This window comes from Convolutriloba macropyga, chromosome 15, assembly GCF_964194025.1.
Source record: "Convolutriloba macropyga chromosome 15, txConMacr16.3, whole genome shotgun sequence".
NCBI classification, from domain to species: Eukaryota; Metazoa; Xenacoelomorpha; order Acoela; family Convolutidae; genus Convolutriloba; species Convolutriloba macropyga.
Window position 1 is genome coordinate 23,477,904 of NC_134482.1, and position 26,487 is coordinate 23,504,390.

General features: G+C 33.7%; 1 protein-coding gene across 1 annotated transcript in view; it reads right to left on the minus strand.

The window, feature by feature from the left end:
* Positions 1–570: 570 nt before the first annotated feature.
* The window catches only part of LOC142354121 (uncharacterized), a 35,445-nt gene continuing 9,528 nt past the window's right edge, over positions 571–26,487 (minus strand). The window contains exons 3-5 of the mRNA XM_075406390.1: positions 26,141–26,228; positions 3,794–3,951; positions 571–884 (exon numbers count right to left, since the gene is read on the minus strand). Of these exons, the coding sequence (XP_075262505.1) occupies positions 571–884; positions 3,794–3,951; positions 26,141–26,228 (560 nt within the window). The remainder of the gene's footprint in view (positions 885–3,793; positions 3,952–26,140; positions 26,229–26,487) is intronic.

A 26,487-nucleotide genomic window follows, 5' to 3' on the forward strand; every position in this document is an offset into this window, starting at 1 on the left:
ACATTGGAGAAAAAGTGAAATTGAATCAGTTCTACTGATCACAATTCTTTTCATAGCCAATATATTTAGTTTTCAGTTTTAGTTGCTGTTTCCAAAAATACTCAAATATATTTTCCAAAATTTAAAAACTTGCAAGATTTTTGAAAGATTCTTGCAAGATTTTGAATCCGGGCCAAAAATTTTTTCATTGATTTTGGTTTTGTATTTTGTTTAATAAACAATAAATTGCTTCAAAGACGTTTTCTAAAACAATTGTACGCTGATATGTTTTTTTGCCTTGATTGATATCTTGCAAGATTTCTACAGAAATCTTGCAAGCTTTGGATCATCTTACAAGATTCTTGCAAGGTTTGAATCCGCTCATCACCAGGGTGAGACAAGAAAAAGACATCAAATTGTTTTTTTTCCTTTTAGACGAATATATATGACCACTGTTCAAATTAGTAATGTTATTTTATATACTGTTTTTCAAACGCAGTCACAGGAACTCTTGTCATTTGTTCAATTTAACTACAATAAAAGAAATGTCATCTAAAAACTGAAGCAGGTTCCAAAGCATGGCTCGGTTCTTTATTTGCGACTGCCATTTTGGTAGTTCTTTGGTGTTGGTTTCTCATCATCCAGAGAACAGTACCAGTCATATGTCAGTGGATCTGGAACATGGTAATTACTGGCAGCCATTATGTTAGTGTCCATCGGGTCATTCGACTGGGTCCCGTCCAGGGTTTGGGTCTGAGACAATTCAGCTGTCTCGAACTCAAGGCCCTGCAAAATAGCACTTGGGGTGGGTATTACAAAGCGAAAGTATCCACAAGCGTCTGTGTATATTGTGGAATCTGACGTGAGTGCAACTCGAACGCAAATAATGGCACGTTCCAACGGAGCTGAAACAAAAAGTTTCGTTAACAAATTTGATTTTGAGGAACTGAAATAAGATTTGTCCAATTTGCTGTTTCATAGAGATCCATCTCTTGGTGTCAGTGATAATTTTGTAAGAAATCAGCTTAGTGCTTGAATGGTATGTAAAATATTTGGCTGTTATGGAGTTCGAGTGTCAGGACAATTTACCCAATGTCATTTTACCCATTGCCATTATACTTAATGCCATCACACCTAACCTGCCATTTTCATAACATGATATGAAACTATCACAACCGAACAAGTGATTAAATTATTATGCTTTATGACCATGGCCATGCCTCAGCGGCCCGTGGGACTTGATATGAAACTATCACAACCAAACATGGGATTGAATTACACGCTTGTTAAATCATGCGTGTAAGAACTATTTTCTGCTAATTAGTACTCGGATTGTGGAATGAAAATATCAATGTGAATTGGGTATAATGGCATTGGGTATTTTGGCATTGGGCATGTTGGCATTGGGTATAATGTCAATGGGTAAATTGTCATGTAAACTGTAATAGTGACTGCTAACTTGTTGTCGGATTATTGAACGAAAAGATCAAAGGGCATTAGATGCCATTGGTAAATTGTCATGTAACCGTGGAATTTTTATGATAAAGTTGCTTAATGAGATGAAAGCGGTTCAAAAAGCTTGAGAAAAAATTATCTAAATTTTTTCGCCTATTTCCAACAAGTTTTCAGAGATTTATTCAGCACAATTTTCACATAATTTTTATCACAGTCAGTCAGTCCAATAAGATAGGTACGTACTAGAAACTAATCAAAGTTTATCGAGATTAAAAAGATGTCAAAACTGGTTCTGAAGCCATGCGTTTGTAATTGTTATACAAGCGAAGAACATTCAAAGACACGAATTTAATTCATAAGAGGTTATCTTGAAGCTTTGATAGTTAATTAGCAAGAATAACCTCAGCACTAATGAGTCAATAGGTTCAAGTTTGAAAAGATCTATGGCAATAAAGATACAGAACAACAATTGTTATCTTGGAAATAGAAAATTAGGAGTTTTAGCCCAAACTTTTTTATTTCCTTCAATTTTGCATCGTCAGTACAGCGACACAAGAAAGGCTTAGTTCATTTTCAGGGTGCTGATTGAACATAGGCAAAGCATATTATGCGAAAACTTGATGTGGCGAATAGAGTTTTTGTAGCATGGGCGAAGATTTTCAGCTACCAATTCTCTGTTCAGGAAAACGAAATAAAAAAAACTGCAAGCAAATTTCGCTTCATTTCCAAAATTTTACGACTACTTTGGATAAACATTTTGGCAAATTTTTTAAGAAAAAAGTTGCGAAACTTCCATAAATTTTTTTGCTCAATTTTGAAGCAATTTATTGATTTCGTAACAAGTTACAAAAGCGAAATCAATGAAAATATTTTTGACCCGGATTCAAAAGCTTGCAAGAATCTTGCAAGATGGATGCAAATCTTGCAAGATGGATGCAAATCTTGCAAAATGGATGCAAATCTTGCAAGATGGATGCAAATCTTGCAAAAATCTTGCAAAATGGATACAAATCTTGCAAGATTCTTGCAAGAAAAACGGAAGAACTATGCATTCCCTTGCAAGATTTCTTGCAAGATTTTAAATTTTTTCATCACTAAGGTACACCTTTATTTCAACTTTTTCGCTTGATGAATGCAAAAGTATGTTTTGCCTGATTGACCTTCACCTAATATCTCATCCTCTGACTTCTATGAACCTAAGCTCATCGAAACAAGATAAAGCGTGCGCAGGTTTTTTGTTAGAGCAGTTATTTGAACTTAACAGTATCATTATACGAAGTTGCAAGAGATCGTATCTGGTTCTTGGTCAGGCATCACAAGTTTTACAAACAGATTCAAGATAATGCGTGTAATGGCAAGTTGTATCAAATTTCTTTTTCACTGCGATTAAACTTACCACTGATACCGCGTTTTGGCTCACCGAACACAAATGGAGCCTAAATAAACGTAAGTTATTACCGAATGAATCCGACGACATATGGAATAGAAGCAATTTAATTACAAACTGAGCAAGTGACAGATGCTTTACTTAAGCGATTCTTTTATTCCTTGAATTTTGAAAAATAATCATGCCCAGGTTAAGGTCCCAGAGCCAAGCCACCACTAGTCCGACCGCCCTGGGTCGCAGGCGTGGGATATAATGAGACCCAAATTACGCGTCTAGAAATTTTATAGTCGCACACTAATCTGGACAGTGGCCGCTTGAAAGTTTGATAAGAGACCAAAGTCTGGTCATAGATTGGAGAATTGTCACACAAAAGTCTGATCAGACAACAAAATCTGGTCTGAGCCTGGAAAATATTTGCAAAAAAAAAACTCTGGGCAAGGCTGACTCAAGCGTCTGATCAGAGACCAAATTCTCTTCAAAGTCTGGACAACGTTTGCAAATGGTTAACAAAAGTCTGATCAGAGACGAAAACCTATAGACATATGTGGCCCCAAAGTCTGTATATAGTCTGATCACGGGTGGCTTCGGTCTTAAACCCTAACCTGGGTGATGAGCAAAATTTTTAATACAAAATTGTAAAATCAGAGTTACATAATTTCAATTCAATTGATTAAGCTCGTAGATTTTACCTTCAGTTGAATCGGTTAATATAAAGTTTATGTAAATTTAAACTGCGGTTTGCCTTTACGTCAACCTGAAATTGAGTTTATTTTTTTAACTTTATTATTATTGTGCGTCTATGGTGCTCGACCTTAAGTACGTGCTCGTTTATGCTGCTCGTTAAACAAGAATCCTCGACCGTGTATTTTTTGAACGCACCGTACCCACTGTGTGCGTTCAAAAATGGTCTGCGTCATAAACGAGGACAAACAAAAACAGCGTCCTGGGTATTATCATTACAGGTGATCTGACCCAAAAATGACTGTATGACCCTTTTTGGGACTGTAGTGGATCCCAATTGTCGCATAGTTGGCCTGCTTTCTTCCCTCCCCGTCCACGTGTATGTCAAATCTTTATCATCGCAATCATTTGTCACCAACACTGTGAATATTGCGGATTCAGCAATTGACCTAAACACATTCAACAAAAATTTCAGATTTTACTATTTTCACTGCACTCGCCTTCTTTACAAACCTTCAACAGGATTCAAAAATCATTTCTAGAAAAATGCTTACTAAAAGGCGACAACAATAAAAAAATATGCGCTGGCTTTTAAATGGTGATGCTTATTCAAATCTTGGCCTTGATTTTTCATGAATACAAAAATAAAAATTTAAGCGAAAACAATTGTAAGAAAACATAAGGACAATAAAAATGCCTATTGAATAGACGCTGTCTGAATAACAATTTAAAATTTTTACGGATTTTCTGTCAACTTTTAGTCAACAAACCCAATAGTAAATATAACTGAAAATTGGTTACGAGAAAAGAATTATATACATTAAAAAAATATAAAGGTCGATATGTAAGTTCTATTTGGAGACGTAATAAAAAATGGGAGTGGTTTGTGGGGGAGTTGTTGTTCTGGATTCCTGTAATTTTTTCAGCGAAGTATTCTATACCGGATATTCGAATGATTATGGGCTGAAATAATAAAGCCACAAGGCAAAACGGCTCTGATTAATTTATCTGATTGACTAAACGAAACCTCTGGAGGCCTTTTTGACTGAAAATTATAGGCGATATCCGTTGCATGTTCAATTATCAAAAAATTCTAGTCATTTTGACATGAAAGAAGAAGGATTTTTAAAAAAGTATCCATGTAACTCAGATCTCTCGCTCTCTCTCTCTCTCTCTCTCTCTCTCTCTCTCTCTCACACACACACACACACACACACACACAATCACGCACTCACTCACTCACTCAATCACTCACTGAAAAAAATAGAAATCAATTCGTATTACGAGTCAGATATAAATGTAGAGCTCGTGATATTTTCTCGTGAAAAAACACATAGAGCAAAATCATTTTTAACACCCACAGAAGGTGAACATTTAAAAATGCCTTATATATCTGTTATTCTCAAAGAAATCAGATCTGATCAACCAATCCGTATCATAATGAAAAAAAAAAGAAGAAAACGCAAGCAATTAGAAATCAGGACAAAAAAACAAAACGAACTTTGGAAAACAAAGACCTTTCCATATTTGGAAGGAAACACGAATATGAACAAACCCAGTTACAAAAGTAAGTTAGTTAATATGAAGCTAAAAAGTTAAAGTACGCGCAGAGCACAATTTGCAAACAATTTTCAATAAACCTATTACATCTAAAAAACACAATAATTTCATCACTTCATCAATAATAGCCCTGAACAAGAAAAAATTGATAGTAGTCAATATGACGACATTTTTTAAAGGTTATGTGTCAAGGATGTTAAAAGAAATTTAGTTCCAGAGCAGATACGTTCAAGGCATTCTCATAGGCCTAAATTTTAGAAAGAACCATTTAAATTTCGTTTTTGACACTTGCATTTTCTTGAACAACATATCCCAGAAAATTTGAATTTTTTTTGTTAGTGCGTTTTGCAAAAAATAGAAAAAGAAATTAGAGTGTCTAGAATCAAAAAATTCTAGACATTCTAATTTATTTCAATTTTAATAAACTTTAGTGGAGTAAGCAAGAAATGAAATTTAAAGGAGGAAGCAAGAAATTGGAGTAAACTAGACTCTAAGAATAATAGGACTTAAAGTTTCAAAAAGTGGAGTGATATTTAAAGCCATAAACCTAAAAAAAGTCTCAGCGAAAGTTAAGCAAAAGTTTTTTCGACTTTTTAGAGCAAAAACAATTGGATTCAATGAAATGACAATTGAGACTATTTGATTTTCACTGCAGAAATAAAAAAATTCCCAAGGTTTCAAGTCTAGTCGACGAATAATGTCAACGAAAACATAATTGCAACTTCAAAAAACGTAACAGAAGAACATATTTAAAAGCAGAGTGCTATTACAAAAATAACAGAGTGCTATTATTATAAAAAAAATGCTTAACTCCTTAATTTGATAGCGCAGCTGGAAAATAATTTTTTCCTATGTTAGACAACTACTTTGGGATAACAAGATCAAGAAGTTTGCAACATGAAACCAATTCTCCGAGGTTCTTTTATTTTATACATTAATTTCAAGTTTTTGTTTAATACATTATTTTTTCATCCGTTTCAAACCGTTTTCATCCGTTTTCAAAGTGATTTGAAAGTGCTCTAAAGCTTAATAAGACACGTTTTTTGCAAAGGTAGATTTTGTCGTCTCTTTTCTTCTCGCTACACAGATGTAGAATCAAAGAAGTATTAATTAAGCTCTTAATAGAAATTCAGACACTGTGTGAGAAAGTAAACCCACTAAAACTCTTGATAATTTGTCTGTCATTCTACAGAATTATTTTGTTTGCTAGTTTTGCTGAAGTTGTTGAAATGTTTGAATAACCCAGTAGTAATAAATGTGTACACCTGAACTCACTTTTTGGCTGATTTTCCCCAAACATGTTCGATCGTGCGCGCGGATGTAAAGTTCGTGGCAATTATTCCCTGTATGTTAGGATTTTTGCCTGAAAATGTAATAGACTTAACTTAACTCCATTTTTGAACTGGACAGTTTTAGTTCCCTCGTTTGTCAGATATATATACTCAAACTCCGCGGCTCGATGGTTATAATGTGTCTTGACAATTATTTCATGAATCAGGGAAAATGAAATTACCATATTTATTATTGAAGAACGGCTTGGACTTTTTAATTTCTTATTACTTGTAAGAGAAGATTAAAAAAGGTTATTGAATTAGTGAAGGAATGTTAAGAACAAACAAAAAATATTATTAACGAACATCAATTGAATATTTAAAGATGCAACATTCTGTTTTAAATCACTGTTTAAAGTTTTATAAATGTACCCATTTAAAACGGCTTCTCAGTCTGGACCATTTAAAACGGCTTCTCCGTTTTGTGTTGTATGGACATTTGCACATTTCAGGAAAAGCACTAATAGAAAAAGAATTCCTTGTAATCTTCTTATAAAGCTATTGTTGTCACAAGAAGCTCCTGCGTGGAGCAGTCGCAGGTTTTGCATCTCCTCGTCAATACTTCTTGAGACTCCCAACCGGATGGAGTTGGGCAACTATCCCCTATTAAAGTTGGTGTTGTCACAAGAAGCACCTGTCCGGTGCAGTAGCAGGTTTTGTTTCCCCTTGTCAATACTTCCTGAGACCCCAACAGGTGCGGAGTTGGTCAGCTATCCCCTATTAAAGCTGATATCGTCTCAAGAAGCATTGACGAGGAGAAACAAAACCTGCCACGGCTCCGCGCAGGAGCTTCTTGTGACAACAACAGCTTTAATAAGGGATAGCTGCCCAACTCCATCCCTGTTGGAAGTCTCAAGAAATATTGACGAGGAGATAAAAAACCTGCGACTGCTCCACGCAGGAGCTTCTTGTAACAACAACAGGTTTAAAAGGGAATAAAAAGGACTTCTGTTTCTATTCGTGTTTTTCTTGAAATGTCCAGATGTCCATACAACACAAATAGATGTTTTAGAAGATGCCGACGGAGAAGCCTCTTTAAATGGGTACGTTTATAAAACTTTAAAAAGTGACATAAAACGGAATGCTGTATCTTTAAATTTTTAATAGGTGTTCATCAATAATAATTTAGTGTTTGTTCTTAACATTGCTTCATTAAATCAATAACTTTTTTAAATCTTCTCTTACAAGTAATAAGAAATTGAAAAATTCTGAACCGTTCTTCACTAAAAAAATAATGTAATTTCATTTCGCCTGATTCATGAAATAATTGTCAAGACACATTATAACTGTCAAGCCGCGGAGTTTGAGTAAATATCTCTCATAAACGAAAGAACTAAACCTGTTCAGTTCAAAAATGGAGTTAAGGTAAGTCTATTACATTTTCAGGCAACAATCCTAACATACAGGGAAAAATTGCCAAGAATTTTTCATCCGCGCGCATAACCAAACATGTTTGGGGAAAATCAGCCAAAAAGTGAATTCAGGTGTACACAATTCTTACTACTAATAGTAAGAAATGTTTATACCTGAACTCACTTTTTGGCTGATTTTCCTCAAACATGTTCGATCCGTCGCGCGAATGAAAAAATCTTGGAAATTATTCCCTGTATGTTAAGATAGTTGCCTGAAAATGTAATAGACTTACCTTAACTCCATTTTTGAACTGGACAGGTTTAGTTCCTTCGTTTATTAGAGATATTTTCCCAAGCTCCGCGGTTCGACGGCTATGATGTGTCTTGACAATTATTTCATGAACCAGGGGAAATGAAATTACCATTTTTTTATTGAACAACGGCTCAGAACTTTTTAATTTCTTATTACTTGTAAGAAAAGATTAAAAAAGGTTATTGAATTAATGAAGCAATGTTGAGAACAAACAGTAAATTATTATTAACAAACATCTGTTAAAAATTTAAAGATAAAACATTCTGATTTAAGTCACTGTTTAAAGTTTTATAAATCTACCCATTTAAAACGGCTTCTCTGTCAGCATATTCTGCAACATCTATTTATGTTGTATGGACATCTTGACATTTCAGGAAAAGCACGAATAGAAAAAGAAGTCCTTGTAATTCCCTTTTAAAGCTGTTGTTGTCGCAAATACCTCCTGCGCGGAGCATTTGCAGGTTTTTGTATCTCCTAGTCAATACTTCTTGAGATGCCAACCGGGGTTGAGTTGGGTAGCATCATCATTTTCAGCGCTTACAAGACAAGCGTCTCTTCTTTGCCGGAGGCCATTCCACAGCTTCGAAATCCAAATAAGGACATCTTGGGAACGGCTTTTCTTAGGGAGCTGCATTAAAATCAATTATTTCCTCGTCATCGGACATATTTTGAGAGGTTTGCCAGAACCCAGGTTCAGGTGGAGAATAGATTTCTCCAATCTAACTATCGGGTTGTTCATTTAAATATCTGATGATTTTGCTTTCATTCATCTCAATATAGGACTTTAGAGCTTTTCCCGAGGTTCTGTCTTTGACCAATTCTGTAGTGGCCGTAAGCATATGAGAGAATACCTTCACTCAGATAATAATGCTTATCATCAAAAGCACTCAAGGCATTTTGTTAGACTCTGTTATGTTGATAGTGTGTTTGTCACTAGTTATTGATGTTACTAGTTTTCTGAGAGGTAAATTGAATTTGAGCACCTCCTTAAAATTATCATGATGATGTGACTTTTTCACGTGTTTGCTCACACCTTTGGCACTTTGCTTGACTGCTTGCATTGTTTTTACAGAGTAAACTTTTGGTTTCAGAAAAACCGTTTCCAACACAATGTCACCATTCAGTTCATCTGATAACTTCAGTGGCACATTCGTGTTCGATACACTATGTAAGTGATAATTTTTGGGGTAATCACTCAAATCAACTATATGTTTAAGCTGCGCAAGGTCTTCGTATATCTCATTCGTCTCAATCTCGTAAAATAGAGAATCAGTGCCACGGTACATTACACGAGCATTTTTGTCAAACAAAGGTCTTATTTCTTCATAACGGAACCTGTACAGGTGTAACTTTGACAAATCCAAAACAGCAGCACCCAGATAAGTTGGTTTATTCCACCTGATCTCTTTCTGGCTAAGAGTGATCCCGACAAGGTTCTCTCGAAATATATTGAACTTCTCAACGTTGTACTTGTAGCAATAAAATTTTGCTTTCTCCTCGCTTTCAACAAACACCATCTTGTATCGAGATTGCAAGTTTTCCATCGTCTTTCCGAAGCATGAATTGTTCAACAACTAGAAAAAGTTCTTTTCAAAAGTGCTAATTCCGGGTTGCTGGCGTAACTTTGTATTCTGTTCAATATAACACTTCATAAAGTAACTTTAGTTGAAATTTAAAGCGTTATGTAGTTTTGTTACTTGTAATCCTTGCTGACAATAAAACTTTAGAACTGAATAATGACATACATAGTTTTGCTTTGACTGAAGCGTTTCAAGAAGCTTTGGGATGTGAATGGTTTTGTTTCCTATTTCTATTTGATACTGAGAAAGCATCTCAGCATCGATTTTTAACTTCTCAGCAGCCAGAGGAAAAGCGCTGTGACAGTCATGTAGGTTGCTAGGATAATTCAGGTCAACCATTACAAAGAACCCAACATCGCCTTCCTCAGATGTTTGCACGATCTTGTCAAAACTGATGTCTGACCACTCAAATCCCCCCGGTTGGCAGTTTTTTCATCATTATTCCGCCGTATAAGTTGACGACATCCAGAAAAACCCATACGTGCTTGGTTTTTCTTCATCAAAGTCATCCAAATTCTTGCTGTTAGCTTTCATATACCGTTTTTCACCAATTTCATTCAATCCTCCGCCGATGGTTCTCTCACAAAACAATAGCTTATCTATATCCGAAAGCAAGTCCAGTTTCACTTCAGTCCTTTTCAACATTGCATCCCATGAAATTTTGGGTGCACTATAGTAATGACAGGTGTCTAATCCGTATACCTTATCAAGTAGTCTCCGGCATTTTTCAAACACGTCAGCCAGAACAATAACATCAGTTTTGAGATACAACTTGAGATAATCAACAAAAATTTTTCAGCCAAGCAATTTCCAAACTTTGTTAGCTTGCTGAACATCCTCCTCAGAAACATCAATTTGGCCAGAAAGTAAAAAAATCCAAACATCACCATAATTAGGCAACAAATTTTCAGAGATTTTCTCAAAGCCATCGAGAAGTGAATATGGGAAAACTCCTTTCTTTTGCAAAATGTCGACATATTCTGGGAAATGTTTAGATAATTGACAATAGTCTTTCGTTTCCAGTGTTGTAACCAGAGTGTCAAGACTCCCAGATAAAAAACGAAAGCTGTCAAAGAAACGAACAGTAGCTTGTCATCTTTTGTTCTACCAGCAGGAACAAAGAAAGAGAAGGAGATGTATGTCTCTCTGTTGCAAGGAATTACTGTCAATTTTTCTTGCGATTGGATTTCAATGTACTTTAGTAGATGATATGCGTCATATTTGCTTAGGTTGTGGAAAAAAATTGGTGTAGAGGTCTGCGTACGAAGCTTGATATTGCAGCTGTTGTGTGCAGCTCCGTAGATTTCACCAGTAAAGAGATCTTGGTGGATTACTTATTCGTCGTTCAAATTTTTCTGACAAATAACACATCTTATACCCAGATGAATCATTGTCATCCGTTCTTCATCAGATATTATTAGAGCTCTGTGCTTCTGTTTTCTCTCAGAAAAAGATTTTGCGTTCCCTTTGAGCAACCGAAAAACTCTTTGGTGCATTTCTCACCTTCAAAACTGTAATAATCACTTCCACCAGCTTTATCAACAGCACAGAAAACTATTGCGCAAAGTTTCTGAGTTTCTTTGTTCAAGGTGTAGCTATTATCAGGATTTTGGCGGCAGGTGTCATGCTTAAGGCTGACGGCCTCTGTGTCGGCGTAAATAAATAAAGGAACTGAAAACGTTTTTTGCCAAATTGTAAATTAAATTTTCGAGTCATCCGTTGGCATAGTAATATGAACAGCTTTTTGCTCCCCACATAAATCCAAACGTTTTTCCATTGATATGTTGTCTCGAAATCCGTAAAGCCACCGTTCGCAAAACTTGTATCGGTGATGTTCTTTAAATTGGTTATCAAGCTGTAATGACAAGTAAATCCGTCGGTTAGCAACAACAAAGGAATAGCTTTGTGTTTATTCTTTCCACACAAGTAAAGTGGTAGGATTTTGTTGCTGTCAAAACCAAAAATATTTATTCCAATATTGTTTTGTTTCTCAAACTTTGGAACATCTGTTAAGGACCTGGAAACCCAATATTGTTCCATTTGAATTCTTGCAATTTTGTCATTTATTTGCTCTGCCTCTCTCTGTTTTTTGTTACGAGATACAACGCAGCAGGCACTGAGTATGCGAAACTTTTGTTGTCCAGATTTTGAATATTCAGAAAGTGATTTACCACCAAGGCAGCTGGTGTAGCAATGTAACTGCTACCTGAGATAGGCTTGAATTTGTTAATGTTTATATCCAAATGATCAATTTTCTGAACAACCAATCCACTACCGCCGCTTGAAAAATTTTAATTGAGTTGTTCATTTGATCAATCATTTCAAAAATTTCATCATCTGATGGTTCTGTTGTTAAAGTTTTCGACTTTGTGTTTGCATGACAGCCGACTTTGGTATCATCTGCTGGTTTCAACATCTGTACAAAAACAGAGAGCTGAATTTTCAAAGGTCCAAGCTCTGCTATTTCAACTCTCACGAATAACTTAAGGTCTTCGAGATGTTCCGTAAAAAAGTTAACATATTAATTTTGTTGTCCGCTTGTAACTTGAACGACAGGAAAAGTTTTCAACCGCATGTTTGGCCTTCTGTTGCCCATTCTTGCTTTTAACTTTCTTTGAAACCTCTGTGTGAGTTCCATGAGCGTGCTTTCCATGTCTAACACAAGATGAAGTGTCGCCAAAAATTTGCGTACATTGCTTGCACTTCGTGTACGTCTGAAATCCATGAACTGTTTTCAAACGCTGAATAAGTTCCTGCTCTGAAAGAACTTCTTTTCACAATTTCCGCGTTTATAGTCTGCCGCTTTTTCATGTTTTGTGTTATGCTCCTTCTCCATATGTTGCAATAGCTTCTCTTTGCTGCTGTACCTCTTCGAGCGCTCGTCACAGCTGAAAGTCTTCATCTAAAACAGAAAAATTTATATCAAAATTCCATTACCGATGAACACTTTGAGAAACATGCTAAAAAACTCATCCACGGATCCTTTATGGTAACTTAAATTATACATGGAATACAGGGTACTTGATCACTTACCCTCTCCACTTACTACTCCTAAAAGATACTATCTACAAAATCAGAGATTTAATTTATCTTGACCTTGTATTTTTTTGGTTTTTAATTTTTTGTGAGCTGGAAATGAATGTCCTGAATAATTTTGAATTTGATTTATTTTAAGAATAAATCAATGAAAAAACAGATCTGCATTTGAAAAAGCAAATGAAAGGGAAAATAATTGGTCGAACTTTATCAGAGAACAGAAATTAAAAAAACTGCTAAAATTGTAAATTTTCTAATATTTTACATGCTAATATTGTACTAGCGAAAACTCCAGTAAATTAGATGTTTGCCGGTTTCATCATTTAGCACATGTGCAAATGGGTTTTAGGAGAAAATTGTAGGACTTACACTTCTAATTTGTTTGATTGGTTGGTTAAATGTAAGCTTCGTCAAAAAAACCAAAAACTTTCAATTCTTACATCTAAATTTCACGAATCTTAAAATCAAGTTTCTAGGAATTATTGGATAGAAAAGCAGTTTTTCATGGTAAAAAAAATTACCTGCAAAATACTGGGCTTAAACTGAAGCGATACTAAGTTGATTAAACCACAAAAAAATGGGTAGTCCTCCGTTTTTCCCGCAATTAGGTGTTTTGCTTTAGTTTAGGAGTAAAATTTTGCAAACTTACAATACTGCAACCACTTGCAACAACTAGATTCAAGTATATAAGATTAAACTTACTTCCATGATACTTTTGTTGTTAAATTTTCACGAATCAAAACTAATTCATTGGGAAAGAAAAAAAACGACTGATCTGTAGTTGTTGGAAGCTTCAAAATGAATATTTTTACGGCAAGGATTGTTTTTATAGTACTCGTGTCTCTCTAAAATCTGTTTGCATTTTGATGTGTGTTGAATTGATTTTTCTTTTTGTGTGGACCCAGTGAACCTTGGATAAAATCAGGAAAATGAACTAAAATCTTTTATGGCTGTTTGGCAGTTTTTTTTAATGTTCTTGAATTTTATATTTGAATAGAAACTCGATGTATGGTTGCTCAAAGTTTCCAGTTTCCAACTGACTTTTTCTCCTTGATAATTTTAGGGTTGTTTTAAAAACTGTCAGCCAAATCTTCTACTTACAGTCAAATATGTTAGCAATCAAATATGACAGAATCAAATCGTTAGCGATTTGATTTGCAGTAAAATTTTTAATGCTTTTTGAAGTTCAAAAAAAATTTTGATAAAAGCAATTCCTAGATGCAATACGACAGAACAATTGACTATATTTTAAAATTGATGATTGATGCAGTGTGACCTAGGCGTTCACAAATGGATTCCACTTAACAAATTTCTTAATAGTCAGCTGAGAACGTTTTCGTGGGATTGGAACAAAAGTAATTCAACAGTCAATCAAAAATTGACAGATTGTCTGAAGAGCAAATCATGTTTTTCATTGTCTTCGGTCTGAAAATTTATTAGCGTACCATGCAAAAAAGTCGATCACGTTTTTTCCAATTTTAGCTAAAGTCGCAAAAGTCGCTAAAGTCTCAAAAATTTCATCATCTGATGGTTCTGTTGATAAAGTTTTTGACTTTGTGTTTGCATGACAGCCGACTTTGGTATCATCTGCTGGTTTCAACATCTGTTAAAAAACAGAGAGCTGAATTTTCAAAGGTCCAAGCTCTGCTATTTTAATTCTCACGAAATACATAAGGTCTTCGAGATGTTCCGTAAAAAAGTTAACATATCAATTTTGTTGTCCGCTTGTAACTTGAACGACAGGAAAAGTTTTCAACCGCATGTTTGGCCTTCTGTTGCCCATTCTTGCTTTTAACTTTCTCTGAAACCTCTGTGTGAGTACCATGAGCGTGATTTTCATGTCTAACACAAGATGAAGTGTCGCCAAAAATTTGCGTACATTGCTTGCACTTCGTGTACGTCTGAAAACCATGAACTGTTTTCAAACGCTGAATAAAGTTCCTGCTCTGAAAGAACTTCTTTTCACAATTTCCGCGTTTATAGTCTGCCGCTTTTTCATGTTTTGTGTTATGCTCCTTCTCCATATGCTGCACTAGCTTCTCTTTCCTGCTGTACTTTTTTGAGCGCTCGTCACAGCTGCAATTGTTCATCTAAAACAGAAAAAGTTATGTCAAAATTCCATTACTGATGAACACTTTGAGGAACATGCTAAAAAACTCATCCACGGATCCTTTATGGTAACTTAAATTATACAAGGAATACAGGGTACTTGATCACTTACCCTCTCCACTTACTACTCCTAAAAAATACTATCTACAAAATCAGAGATTTAATTTATCTTGACCTTGTATTTTTTTGGTTTTTAATTTTTTGTGAGCTGGCAATGAATGTCCTGAATAAATTTGAATTTGATTTATTTTAAGAATAAATCAATGAAAAAACAGATCTGCATTTGAAAAAGCAAATGAAAGGGAAAATAATTGGTCGAACTTTATCAGAGAACAGAAATTAAAAAAACTGCTAATATTGTAAATTTTCTAATATTTTACATGCTAATATTGTACTAGCGAAAACTCCAGTAAATTAGATGTTTGCCGGTTTCATCATTTAGCACATGTGCAAATGGGTTTTAGGAGAAAATTGTAGGACTTACACTTCTAATTTGTTTGATTGGTTGGTTAAATGTAAGCTTCGTCAAAAAAACCAAAAACTTTCAATTTATACATCTAAATTTCACGAATCTTAAAATCAAGTTTCTAGGAATTATTGGATAGAAAAGCAGTTTTTCATGGTAAAAAAATTACCTGCAAAATACTGGGCTTAAACTGAAGCGATACTAAGTTGATTAAACCACAAAAAAATGGGTAGTCCTCCGTTTTTCCCGCAATTAGGTGTTTTGCTTTAGTTTAGGAGTAAAATTTTGCAAACTCACAATACTGCAACCACTTGCAACAACTAGATTCAAGTATATAAGATTAAACTTACTTCCATGATACTTTTGTTGTTGAATTTTCACGAATCAAAACTAATTCATTGGGAAAGAAAAAAAACGACTGATCTGTAGTTGTTGGAAGCTTCAAAATGAATATTTTTACGGCAAGGATTGTTTTTATAGTACTCGTGTCTCTCTAAAATCTGTTTGCATTTTGATGTGTGTTGAATTGATTTTTCTTTTTGTGTGGACCCAGTGAACCTTGGATAAAATCAGGAAAATGAACTAAAATCTTTTATGGCTGTTTGGCAGTTTTTTTTAATGTTCTTGAATTTTATATTTGAATAGAAACTCGATGTATGGTTGCTCAAAGTTTCCAGTTTCCAACTGACTTTTTCTCCTTGATAATTTTAGGGTTGTTTTAAAAACTGTCAGCCAAATCTTCTACTTACAGTCAAATATGTTAGCAATCAAATGTGACAGAATCAAATCGTTAGCGATTTGATTTGCAGTAAAATTTTTAATGCTTTTTGAAGTTCAAAAAAAATTTTGATAAAAGCAATTCCTAGATGCAATACGACAAAACAATTGACTAAATTTTAAAATTGATGATTGATGCAGTGTGACCTAGGCGTTCACAAATGGATTCCACTTAACAAATTTCTTAATAGTCAGCTGAGAACGTTTTCGTGGGATTGGAACAAAAGTAATTCAACAGTCAATCAAAAATTGACAGATTGTCTGAAGAGCAAATCATGTTTTTCATTGTCTTCGGTCTGAAAATTTATTAGCGTACCATGCAAAAAAGTCGATCACGTTTTTTCCAATTTTAGCTAAAGTCGCAAAAACGCGTTTTTGAATAAAGAGAATTGGGGAGAACCGTATGGTTGTTTAAATTTTTTCCATTTCCAAGAAAACGACGTTTTTTCAGTTTTGCTTGATCTGTTAACTTTATCACAGTTTTCGAGTCAGACAGAAAGGAGCTATTAAATTTTTCTTAAAAGAACAGAAGCTACCCAATTCACTTCTGGATTGAAGTTGGTTGCTTCTGAAGTCTGGTTTAATGCAGCTGAAGTTTTAAGCATTGTTTCTCTAAATTGGTTGAATATAAACGTAATTACAGATGCATTGTAATTATAGAAAAAATTCATGAAGTTAAAACAACTTTGCAGTGCTTCAATAAAAATGACATCAGCAAACCAAAATAAATGCCTTTCTGACAAAAAGTATTCTGAACAGGATTTTGTCAGAGTTGTCTTTTTATTTGTCTTTTTTATTTAAAGTTGTTTTTTATTTAAGTTGTCTTTTTTATTTAAAGCAGAGTTAGAGAAAAATATCTCAACTAATTGTCATAATTTATGACACTTAAAAAAGTAGTTTGCATCTATTGACTGATGAAAACGTTTATTGACTGTTTTGGGAAGGTAAGAAACATTCATAAGTAGTTAAGTACTGATGAGAAACTTGTTCCGACTACCTTGTTTTGCTCCGTGGATGAGTTGTATCGGTTGAAATGATGGAAGTGCTACATGAAGTAAAAAGAAGTTCTTTTAACTTACTTTCCACAAGTTTCATGTTTTGCACCACTCCTCTTGTTAAGAGATTCTTAATGCGCTCTTGATAGACAAACAAAATGCTGTTCTTCTGGTTTCCATATGTTCTTATTTTTTGCTTCCTTATGTCAATTCGTTTTTTGAGGGATTTTTGAAGTGCTCGGAAGGCAAACAAGATGTTTTGTTCCGTTTTTTTTCTCTTTCCTTATGCTCCCTGCAACCAAAGTGACAAGATGTTGTTCCATCCTATTGTTCCTCTTGACACTACTCGTTTTTCAGATAGATCCTTTTAAACTAAAAAAACATGATGTTTCTACTTTTCGGATTCCTAAAGGACTTTGTTTTAACTTCTTAGTTTTACTTCAAACTAGGAATTCTTTTAAAATGCTGAAATAACCTGATTTCAATTGCGGGGGGTAAAATTTACTCTCAACTTGCATTTGTGTTCTATCTAATCGACGATTGTCTTCCCTGTCAAAAATTACTGATCTTTTCTGGATAAAATAATCAAAACTGAGGTCAAAGTTACGATTCTTCCAGATTATTATTTTCTTCCTTAACTTTTTGACAAACTCTATTGAAGAATCATTTGCTTCCTTTCATCATGTTCAAACTTGTTTTTTTGGGATACGAATTTCTCAAAACATAATACGTCTGAATCATATGGCTTGTTGTGTATTAATTGAAAGAGAAGTCTATTTGCAGTCTGAACGAGACTAGTTCGAAATTGAGTTTGAGTTTGTGCTCTGAAAATAGCCCTTAGGTAATATTTTCATCAGAATATAGAACGCTCCCTACTCAGACGTTTCACATGTAGTTAAAAATACTATTTTCAACGTGAGAAATCTCTGAGCCTGTATACGCAATACCAATATATAATTTATTCACATTAGACGTCCAGATTTCTGCTACTGCGCAAAAGCGTTCATGTCAATCATAGAGTGGATTTATAGCCATCAAGCATCTGTCGGGTATACAAACAATATTCTTCAAAGTGTGTAAACATAATTTATAAACGAAAGAATTAAGTTTGTGTTCTTCAAAATTACGTAAGCAGGAATTAAGCCTGCAGTCGCAATACCAATATAGATTTTATTCACATTAGACGCCCAGACTTCTGGTTCTGCGCAAAACTGTTTATGACAAATATAGAACGGTTTATAGCCCTCAGGCAGTTGTCGGGTATACAAAGGGTATTCTCCACAGCTTGATTAAATATAAACGAAGGAATTGAAACTGTCCAGATCAAAAATGAAGTTAAGGTAAGTCTATTACATATTCAGGCAACAATCCTAACATACAGGGAATAATTGCCAAAAATTTTTCATCCGCGCGCATGATCGAACATGTTTCGGGAAAATTAGCCAAAAAGTGAGTTCAGGTGTACACAATTCATACTACTGGGTTATTCAAATATTTCAACAATTTTGAGAGATCGCGATGGCTTGTCTTAAAGCTTAGCAAAACTGGCAAACAAAATAATTCTGTATAATGACAGACAACTTATCAAAAGTTTTTCTGGGTTAAGTTTCTCAAACAATGTCATGAGTTCTAATGAGAACTTTATTAATACTTCTTTGATTCTACATCTGTGTAGTGAGAAGAAAATTTACTTTTGCAAAAACTTTTCTTCTTAAGCTTTAGAGCACTTTCAATTCACTTTGAAAACTGATGAAAACGGTTTGAAACGGATGAAAAAAATAATGTATTAAACGAAAACATGAAATTGAAGTGTAAAAAAAAAGAAACACGCAGGATTGGTTTCATGTTGCAAAATCCTTGATCTTGTTATCCCAAAGTAGTTGTCTAACATAGGAAAAAATTATTATCCAGCTGCGCTATCAAATTAAGGAGTTAAGCATTTTTTTAAATAATATTAGCACTCTGCTATTTTTGTAATAGCACTCTGCTTTTAAAAATGTTCTTCTGTTACGTTTTTTGAAGTTGCAATTATGTTTTCTTTGACATTATTCGTCAACTAGACTTGAAATCTTTGGCTTTTTTATTTCTGCAGTGAAAATCAAATAGTCTCAATTGTCATTTCATTGAACCCAATTGTTTTTGCTCTAAAAAGTCGAAAAAACTTTTGCTTAACTTTCGCTGAGACTTTTTTTAGGTTTATGGCTTTAAATATCACTCCACTTTTTGAAACTTTAAGTCCTATTATTCTTAGAGTCTAGTTTACTCCAATTTCTTGCTTCCTCCTTTAAATTTCATTTCTTGCTTACTCCACTAAAGTTTATTAAAATTGAAATAAATTAGAATGTCTAGAATTTTCTGATTCTAGACTCTCTAATTTCTTTTTCTATTTTTTGCAAAACGCACTAACAAAAAAATTCAAATTATCTGGGATATGTTGTTCAAGAAAATGCAAGTGTCAAAAACGAAATTTAAATGGTTCTTTCTAAAATTTAGGCCTATGAGAATGCCTTGAACGTATCTGCTCTGGAACTAAATTTCCTTTAACTTCTTTAAAACATAACCTTTAAAAAAATGTCGTCATATTGACTACTATCCATTTTTTCTTGTTCAGGGCTATTATTGATAAAGTGATAACATTCTTGTGTTTTTTAGATGTAATAGGTTTATTGAAAATTGTTTGCAAGATGGCTGGAATGTTTTGAATTTTGTCTCACGAACAATTTAAGGTCTTTGAGATGCTGTCTAAGGTCTTCTGAACAACCAATCCACTACCGCCGCTTGAAAAATTTTAATTGAGTTGTTCATTTGATCAATCATTTCAAAAATTTCATCATCTGATGGTTCTGTTGTTAAAGTTTTCGACTTTGTGTTTGCATGACAGCCGACTTTGGTATCATCTGCTGGTTTCAACATCTGTACAAAAACAGAGAGCTGAATTTTCAAAGGTCCAAGCTCTGCTATTTTAATTCTCACGAATAACTTAAGGTCTTCGAGATGTTCCGTAAAAAAGTTAACATATTAATTTTGTTGTCCGCTTGTAACTTGAACGACAGGAAAAGTTTTCAACCGCATGTTTGGCCTTCTGTTGCCCATTCTTGCTTTTAACTTTCTTTGAAACCTCTGTGTGAGTTCCATGAGCGTGCTTTTCATGTCTAACACAAGATGAAGTGTCGCCAAAAATTTGCGTACATTGCTTGCACTTCGTGTACGTCTGAAATCCATGAACTGTTTTCAAACGCTGAATAAGTTCCTGCTCTGAAAGAACTTCTTTTCACAATTTCCGCGTTTATAGTCTGCCGCTTTTTCATGTTTTGTGTTATGCTCCTTCTCCATATGTTGCAATAGCTTCTCTTTGCTGCTGTACCTCTTCGAGCGCTCGTCACAGCTGAAAGTCTTCATCTAAAACAGAAAAATTTATATCAAAATTCCATTACCGATGAACACTTTGAGAAACATGCTAAAAAACTCATCCACGGATCCTTTATGGTAACTTAAATTATACATGGAATACAGGGTACTTGATCACTTACCCTCTCCACTTACTACTCCTAAAAGATACTATCTACAAAATCAGAGATTTAATTTATCTTGACCTTCTATTTTTTTGGTTTTTAATTTTTTGTGAGCTGGCAATGAATGTCCTGAATAATTTTGAATTTGATTTATTTTAAGAATAAATCAATGAAAAAACAGATCTGCATTTGAAAAAGCAAATGAAAGGGAAAATAATTGGTCGAACTTTATCAGAGAACAGAAATTAAAAAAACTGCTAAAATTGTAAATTTTCTAATATCAGAGATTTAATTGATCTTGACCTTGTATTATTTTTTGGTTTTTATTTTTTTGTGAGCTGGCAATGAATGGCCTCAATAAATTTGAGAAAATTTGATTTATTTTAACAATAAATCAATGAAAAAACAGATCTGCATTTGAAAAAGAAAATGAAAGGAAAAAGTTGTCGGACTTTATCAGAAAAAAGAAATTAAAGAAATACTAAAACTGTGCATAATCTAGTATTTTACATGCTAATATCGAACAGGCAAAAATTGTACAAGTCAAAATTCCAGTAAATTGCTTGACCCCAATTTAGAGTTTTTGGTTTTTATAGGCTGTTTGACCTCAATGCTTGGCTTTTAAGGCTGCTTGACCTCAATTTATAGTTCTTGGCTTTTATAGTTTTTGTTCCCTTCCGAAACTTAAGATACAGTCAATAATCTGCATATACCAATACGTTTTGATTGGTTGGTTAAGTGTAAGCTTCGTCAAAAAACAACCAAAAATTTTCAATTTTTACATCTAAATCTAACGGATCTTAAAATTAGCTTTCTAGGAATTATTGGATAGAAATGCAGTTTTTCATGGCAAAAAAAATGCATGCAAATTACTGGGCTTAAACTGAAGCAAAACTAAGTTGATTAAACCACAAAAAAATGGGTACTCCTCCGTGTTTTCCCAAAAATAGGTAGTTAGCTTTAGTTTAGGAGTAAAATGTTGGAAACTCACTATATTGCAACCACTTGCAACAACTAGATTCAAGTATTTAAGATTAAACTTACTTCCATAAGACCTTTGTTGTTAAATTTTTACAAATCAAAATCAATTCATTGGAAAGAAAAAGAACCACTGATCTGTAGTTGTTGAAAGCTTCAAAATGAATATTTTTACAGCAATGTTTGTTTTTATAGTACTCTTGTCTCTCTAAAATCTGTTTGCTTTTTGATGTGTGTTGAATTGATTATTCTTTTTGTGTGCACTCAGTGAACCTATGATAAAATCAAGAAAAGGAACTAAAATCTTTTATGGCTGTTTGGCAATTTGTTTTAAATTTCTTGAGTTTTATATTTGAATAGAAACTCGATGTATAGACGCTTAAAGTTTCCAACTGACTTTTTCTCCTTGATTTTTTTTGGGTTGTTTTAAAATCTCTCAGCCAAATCTTTTACTTACAGTCAAATATGTTAGTAATCAAATGAGACAGAATCAAATTGTTGGCGATTTGATTTGCAGTAAAAATTTTAATGTTTTTTGAAGTTCAAAAAAATTTTTTGATAAAAGCAACTTCTAGATCCAATATGACAAAAAAATAGGCTAAATTTTAAAAATGATGATTGATGCAGTGTGACTAGGTGATCAAAAATGGATTCCAGTTGAAAAAACTTTCCTATTAGTCAGCTTTAGAACGTTTTTTGGTTGTGGAACAAAAACAATTCAACAGTAAATCAAAAGTTGACAGATTTACTGAAGAGCAAATCATGTTTTTCATTGTCTTCGGTCTCATAAGACACTAATTTATTAGCAAACCATGCAAAAAGTCGATCACGTTTTTTTCCAATTTTGGCTAAATTCGCAAAAACACGTTTTCAAATAAAGAAAATTGGGGAAATCCGTGTGGTTGCCTAGATTTTTTCCATTTCCAAGAAAAGGAAGTTTTTTTCAGTTTTGCTTGATCTAATAAGTTTATCACAAATTTCGAGTAGGACATAAAAGAGCTGTTAAGTTTTCATAAAAGAACAGAAGCTACCAAATTCACTTCCAGTATGTAGTTACTTTTTTCAACAGATTTTTTCTACCCCTGAAAAGTTTTTAAAATTAGCTCCTTTGGCAAAGCATAGCATATTTTGTCTTGCGGATCTTTATCATACAATCAGTTTTGTGTGTCCGTTAAATTTATTTTGCATTTTGACCAATTTTTGCAATGCTGAGGATACGCATACATAACGAGAAATATACATGTGACGTTTACAACCGCTGTTGATTGACAATTGACAGCTGATAAATTGTAAAATTTGTAATGCAGCTGAAAGTTTAAATATTGTTTCTCTCAATTGGTTGAATAAAAACGTAATAACAGATGCATTGTAATTATAGAAAAAATTCATGCAGATAAAAAAATTTTGCAGAGCTTCAATAAATATGACATCAGCAAACCAAAAAAAATGCCTTTCTGACAAAATGTGTTCTGAACAGGATTTTTTTTAGTTCTTGTCTTTTTTATTTAAAGCAGAGTTAGAGAAAAATATCTCAACTATTTCTCATAATTTATGACACTTAAAGGAAGTAGTTTGCATCTATTGACTGCTAAAAACGTTTATTGACTGTTTTGGGAAGGTAAGAAACATTCATAAGTAGTTAAGTACTGATGAGAAACTTTTGCTCTAATTTGTACACATTATTATTTCTCATAACTTTTCTTTGATTTTAGATGACATATAGACGAACTCCTAGATAAATTTTCATATTCTATTCAAATTTGAACAATCTCCAGAAAGAAAATTTTGGTTATTTAAATAAAAGTGAAGGTCTCTAGGAATGTGCATATTGGTTATACTGAATTTTGAAAAAAATTTTCTGTTAAGTTTTGTTGTTTGTTTATAAAAAAACTGCCTATAAATAACAAACATAATTTTAATATTAAACAATTGATCTCAGATAACTCATGGACACGTTTCCTCGTTTTGGTATATTTCTGGACAGCTTTAGTTATGTTTAGAAGTATCAACGTAATTTTTTCTGAAAATTATTTTGCTTTCCAAAATTTTTGCAAATCTCAAACGATGTATATATATGACTGTAAAGGAGTTTTGAGTGCTTTTTGAAACCCTTATATGGAGGAGGTAGATTAATATTTAGCCTATAAAACAAGTTTCAGTAAAAAAAAATTTGCTATGATTGCGAAATTTTGACGAACTTAAATGGTTTAATTATATTTAGATATTTTCTTGTATATCTGATGAAAGAAAGTTCTGGTATCATTCTATTTTTTCACATTTAATGAATTCTAATTTTATCTATTTTTGTTGTTCAGTCTACCTTGTTTTGATCCGTGGATGAGTTGTATAGGTTGAAATGATGGAAGTGCTACATGAAGTAAAAAGAAGTTCTTTTAACTTACTTTCCACAAGTTTTCTGTGTTGCACCACTCCTCTTGTTTAGAGATTCTTAATGCGCTCTTGATAGAAACACAAAATGCTGTTCTTCTGGTTTCCATATGTTCTTCTTTTTTGCTTCCTTATGTCAATTTGTTTTTTTGAGGGATTTTTGAAGCGCTCGGAAGTCAAACAAGAGGTTTTGTTCCGTTTTTTTCTCTGTCCTTATGCTCCTTGCAACCAAAGTGACAAGATGTTGTTCCGCCCAATTGTTCTACTTGACAATACTAGTTTTTCAGATCGATCCTTTAAAACAAAAAAAATAAGATGTTTCTACTTTTCGTATTCCTAAAGGACTTTGTTTTAACTTCTTAGTTTCACTTCAAACGAGGAATTTTTTTCAAATGCTGAATTAACCGGATTTCAATTGCGGGGGGTAAAATTTATTCTCAACTTGCAATTGTGTTCTATCTAATCGACAATTGTCTTCCCTGTCAAAAACTACTGATCTTTGCTGGATAAAATAATCAATACTGAGGTCAAAGTTTCGATTCTTCCAGATTATTATTTTCTTCCGTAACTTTTTGACAAACTCTATTGAAGAATCAATTACTTCCTTTCATCATGTTAAAACTTGTGTTTTTCGGATACAAATTTCGCAAAACATAATGCGTCTGAATCGTATGGCTTGTTGTGTATTAAATGAAAGGGAAGTCTATTTGCAGTCTGAACGAGACTAGTTCGAAATTGAGTTTGAGTTTGTGTTCTAAAAATAGCCCTTAGGTAATATTTTCATCAGAATATAGAACGCTCCCTACCCAGACGTTTCACATGTAGTTAAAAAATACTATCTTCAACGTGAGAAATCTCTGAGCCTGTATACGCAATACCAATATATAATTTATTCACATTAGACGTCCAGATTTCTGCTACTGCGCAAAAGCGTTAATGTCAATCATAGACTGGATTTATAGCCATCAATCCTCTGTCGGGTATACAAACAATATTCTTCACAGTGTGTAAACCGACTTTATAAACGAAGGAATTAAACCTGTGTTCTTCAAAATTACGTAAGCAGGAATTAAGTCTGCATTCGCAATACCAAAATATAGTTTATTCACTTTAGACGCCCAGACTTCTGATTCTGTGCAAAAGCGTTCATGACAAATGTAGACTGCATTTATGGCTCTCGGGCATTTTTCGGGTATACAAACAGAATTCTCCACAGCTTGATTAATTATAAACGAAGGAATTTAACCTGTCCAGTTCAAAAATGGAGTTAACGTAAGTCTATTACATATTTAGGCAACAATCCTAACATACAGGGAATAATTGCCAAGAATTTTTCATCCGCGCGCATGATCAAACTTGTTGGGGTAAAATCAGCCAAAAAGTGATTTCAGGTGTACACATTTCTTACTACTTAACCCACATCAACTCTTCTAAAAACTTGGAAACACACGCCAAGCTTCTTCAGTTTTAAATGAATGTGATGTTGGTTAATTTAGTTTTGTTTAGCCTTTTGTTAGGCCATAGTGGGGGCTTTCAGGAGGTTGTCCCCTAAAAGTTTGTATTTTGTATATACGGAGCTTGCTTTTACTTAAATTTATTTATTATATATGAAAAAGAAGGCTCAATGTTGGTCAATGTTGCTGAATTTTGTTTATCATTCACGATAGATTTTGCTCAATCTAATGATTCAGTTTATAATATTTTTGAAGGGTGCTTTTTTTACTTTTTGCAACTTGGTACGTTTTGCCATTTTGTGGACCAATCATTCTTGATCATTCATCATTCAATCAATCTGTAAAATCTTGATACCCATTCAAGGATCTACCATGTTTGTATATAACGTGATGGTATCTTGTCATGTGGTATAACTAACCATGTTTTTAACATATTTTTTACAAAAGCAACCAAGTTTAATTTTACTGGGAAATTACAATAAAATCAGTGAAAACAGACGAATAATGAAAGAAAGTTTCCGGAAATATTCGAACATAAAAATCCTGATATAAAAGTCGTTTTATCAAGCTTTTCAAGTTTAAAGACGCTTCAGAGACGCAGTTATTCAATTCAAAACGCTTAGTTAGAAGAAGCGGGCAATTGTGACTAAAAATTCATATCTGACCATGAAAAAATTATCTTTCAAGCACTTAATTCAAAGAAAGACAATATGAAAAAGTCTATATTGCAACAATTTATTTTTTAAAAAATTAGAAGGATTAATACAGGAAAAAGGTGTAGACTAACATTTCGACAGGGTAGTCCCAGCTATCTCCACTGTTCTGCATATTAACTGCTGGAGGAGAACAGGGAGACGCAACCAATGATGCCAGGCCTAAAACTGGAACAGGTTCAACTTCAAATAATTTCTTATACGAATCATCAATCAAGTACGTCAATGAAACTCCTTTATACCTATACCTATAGCAATTGTATTTTTTTAACGAATCCGAAATGCTAATGAAAAAACGCAAATTCCTCAAAAAATCATATACACAATTGAAACATCGATACCCAGGCTGAGGTCCCAGACCAAAAATTGATATGTCCACACCAATATAAATAAACGAGAGTGCTTCATGCGCTTGAAATTA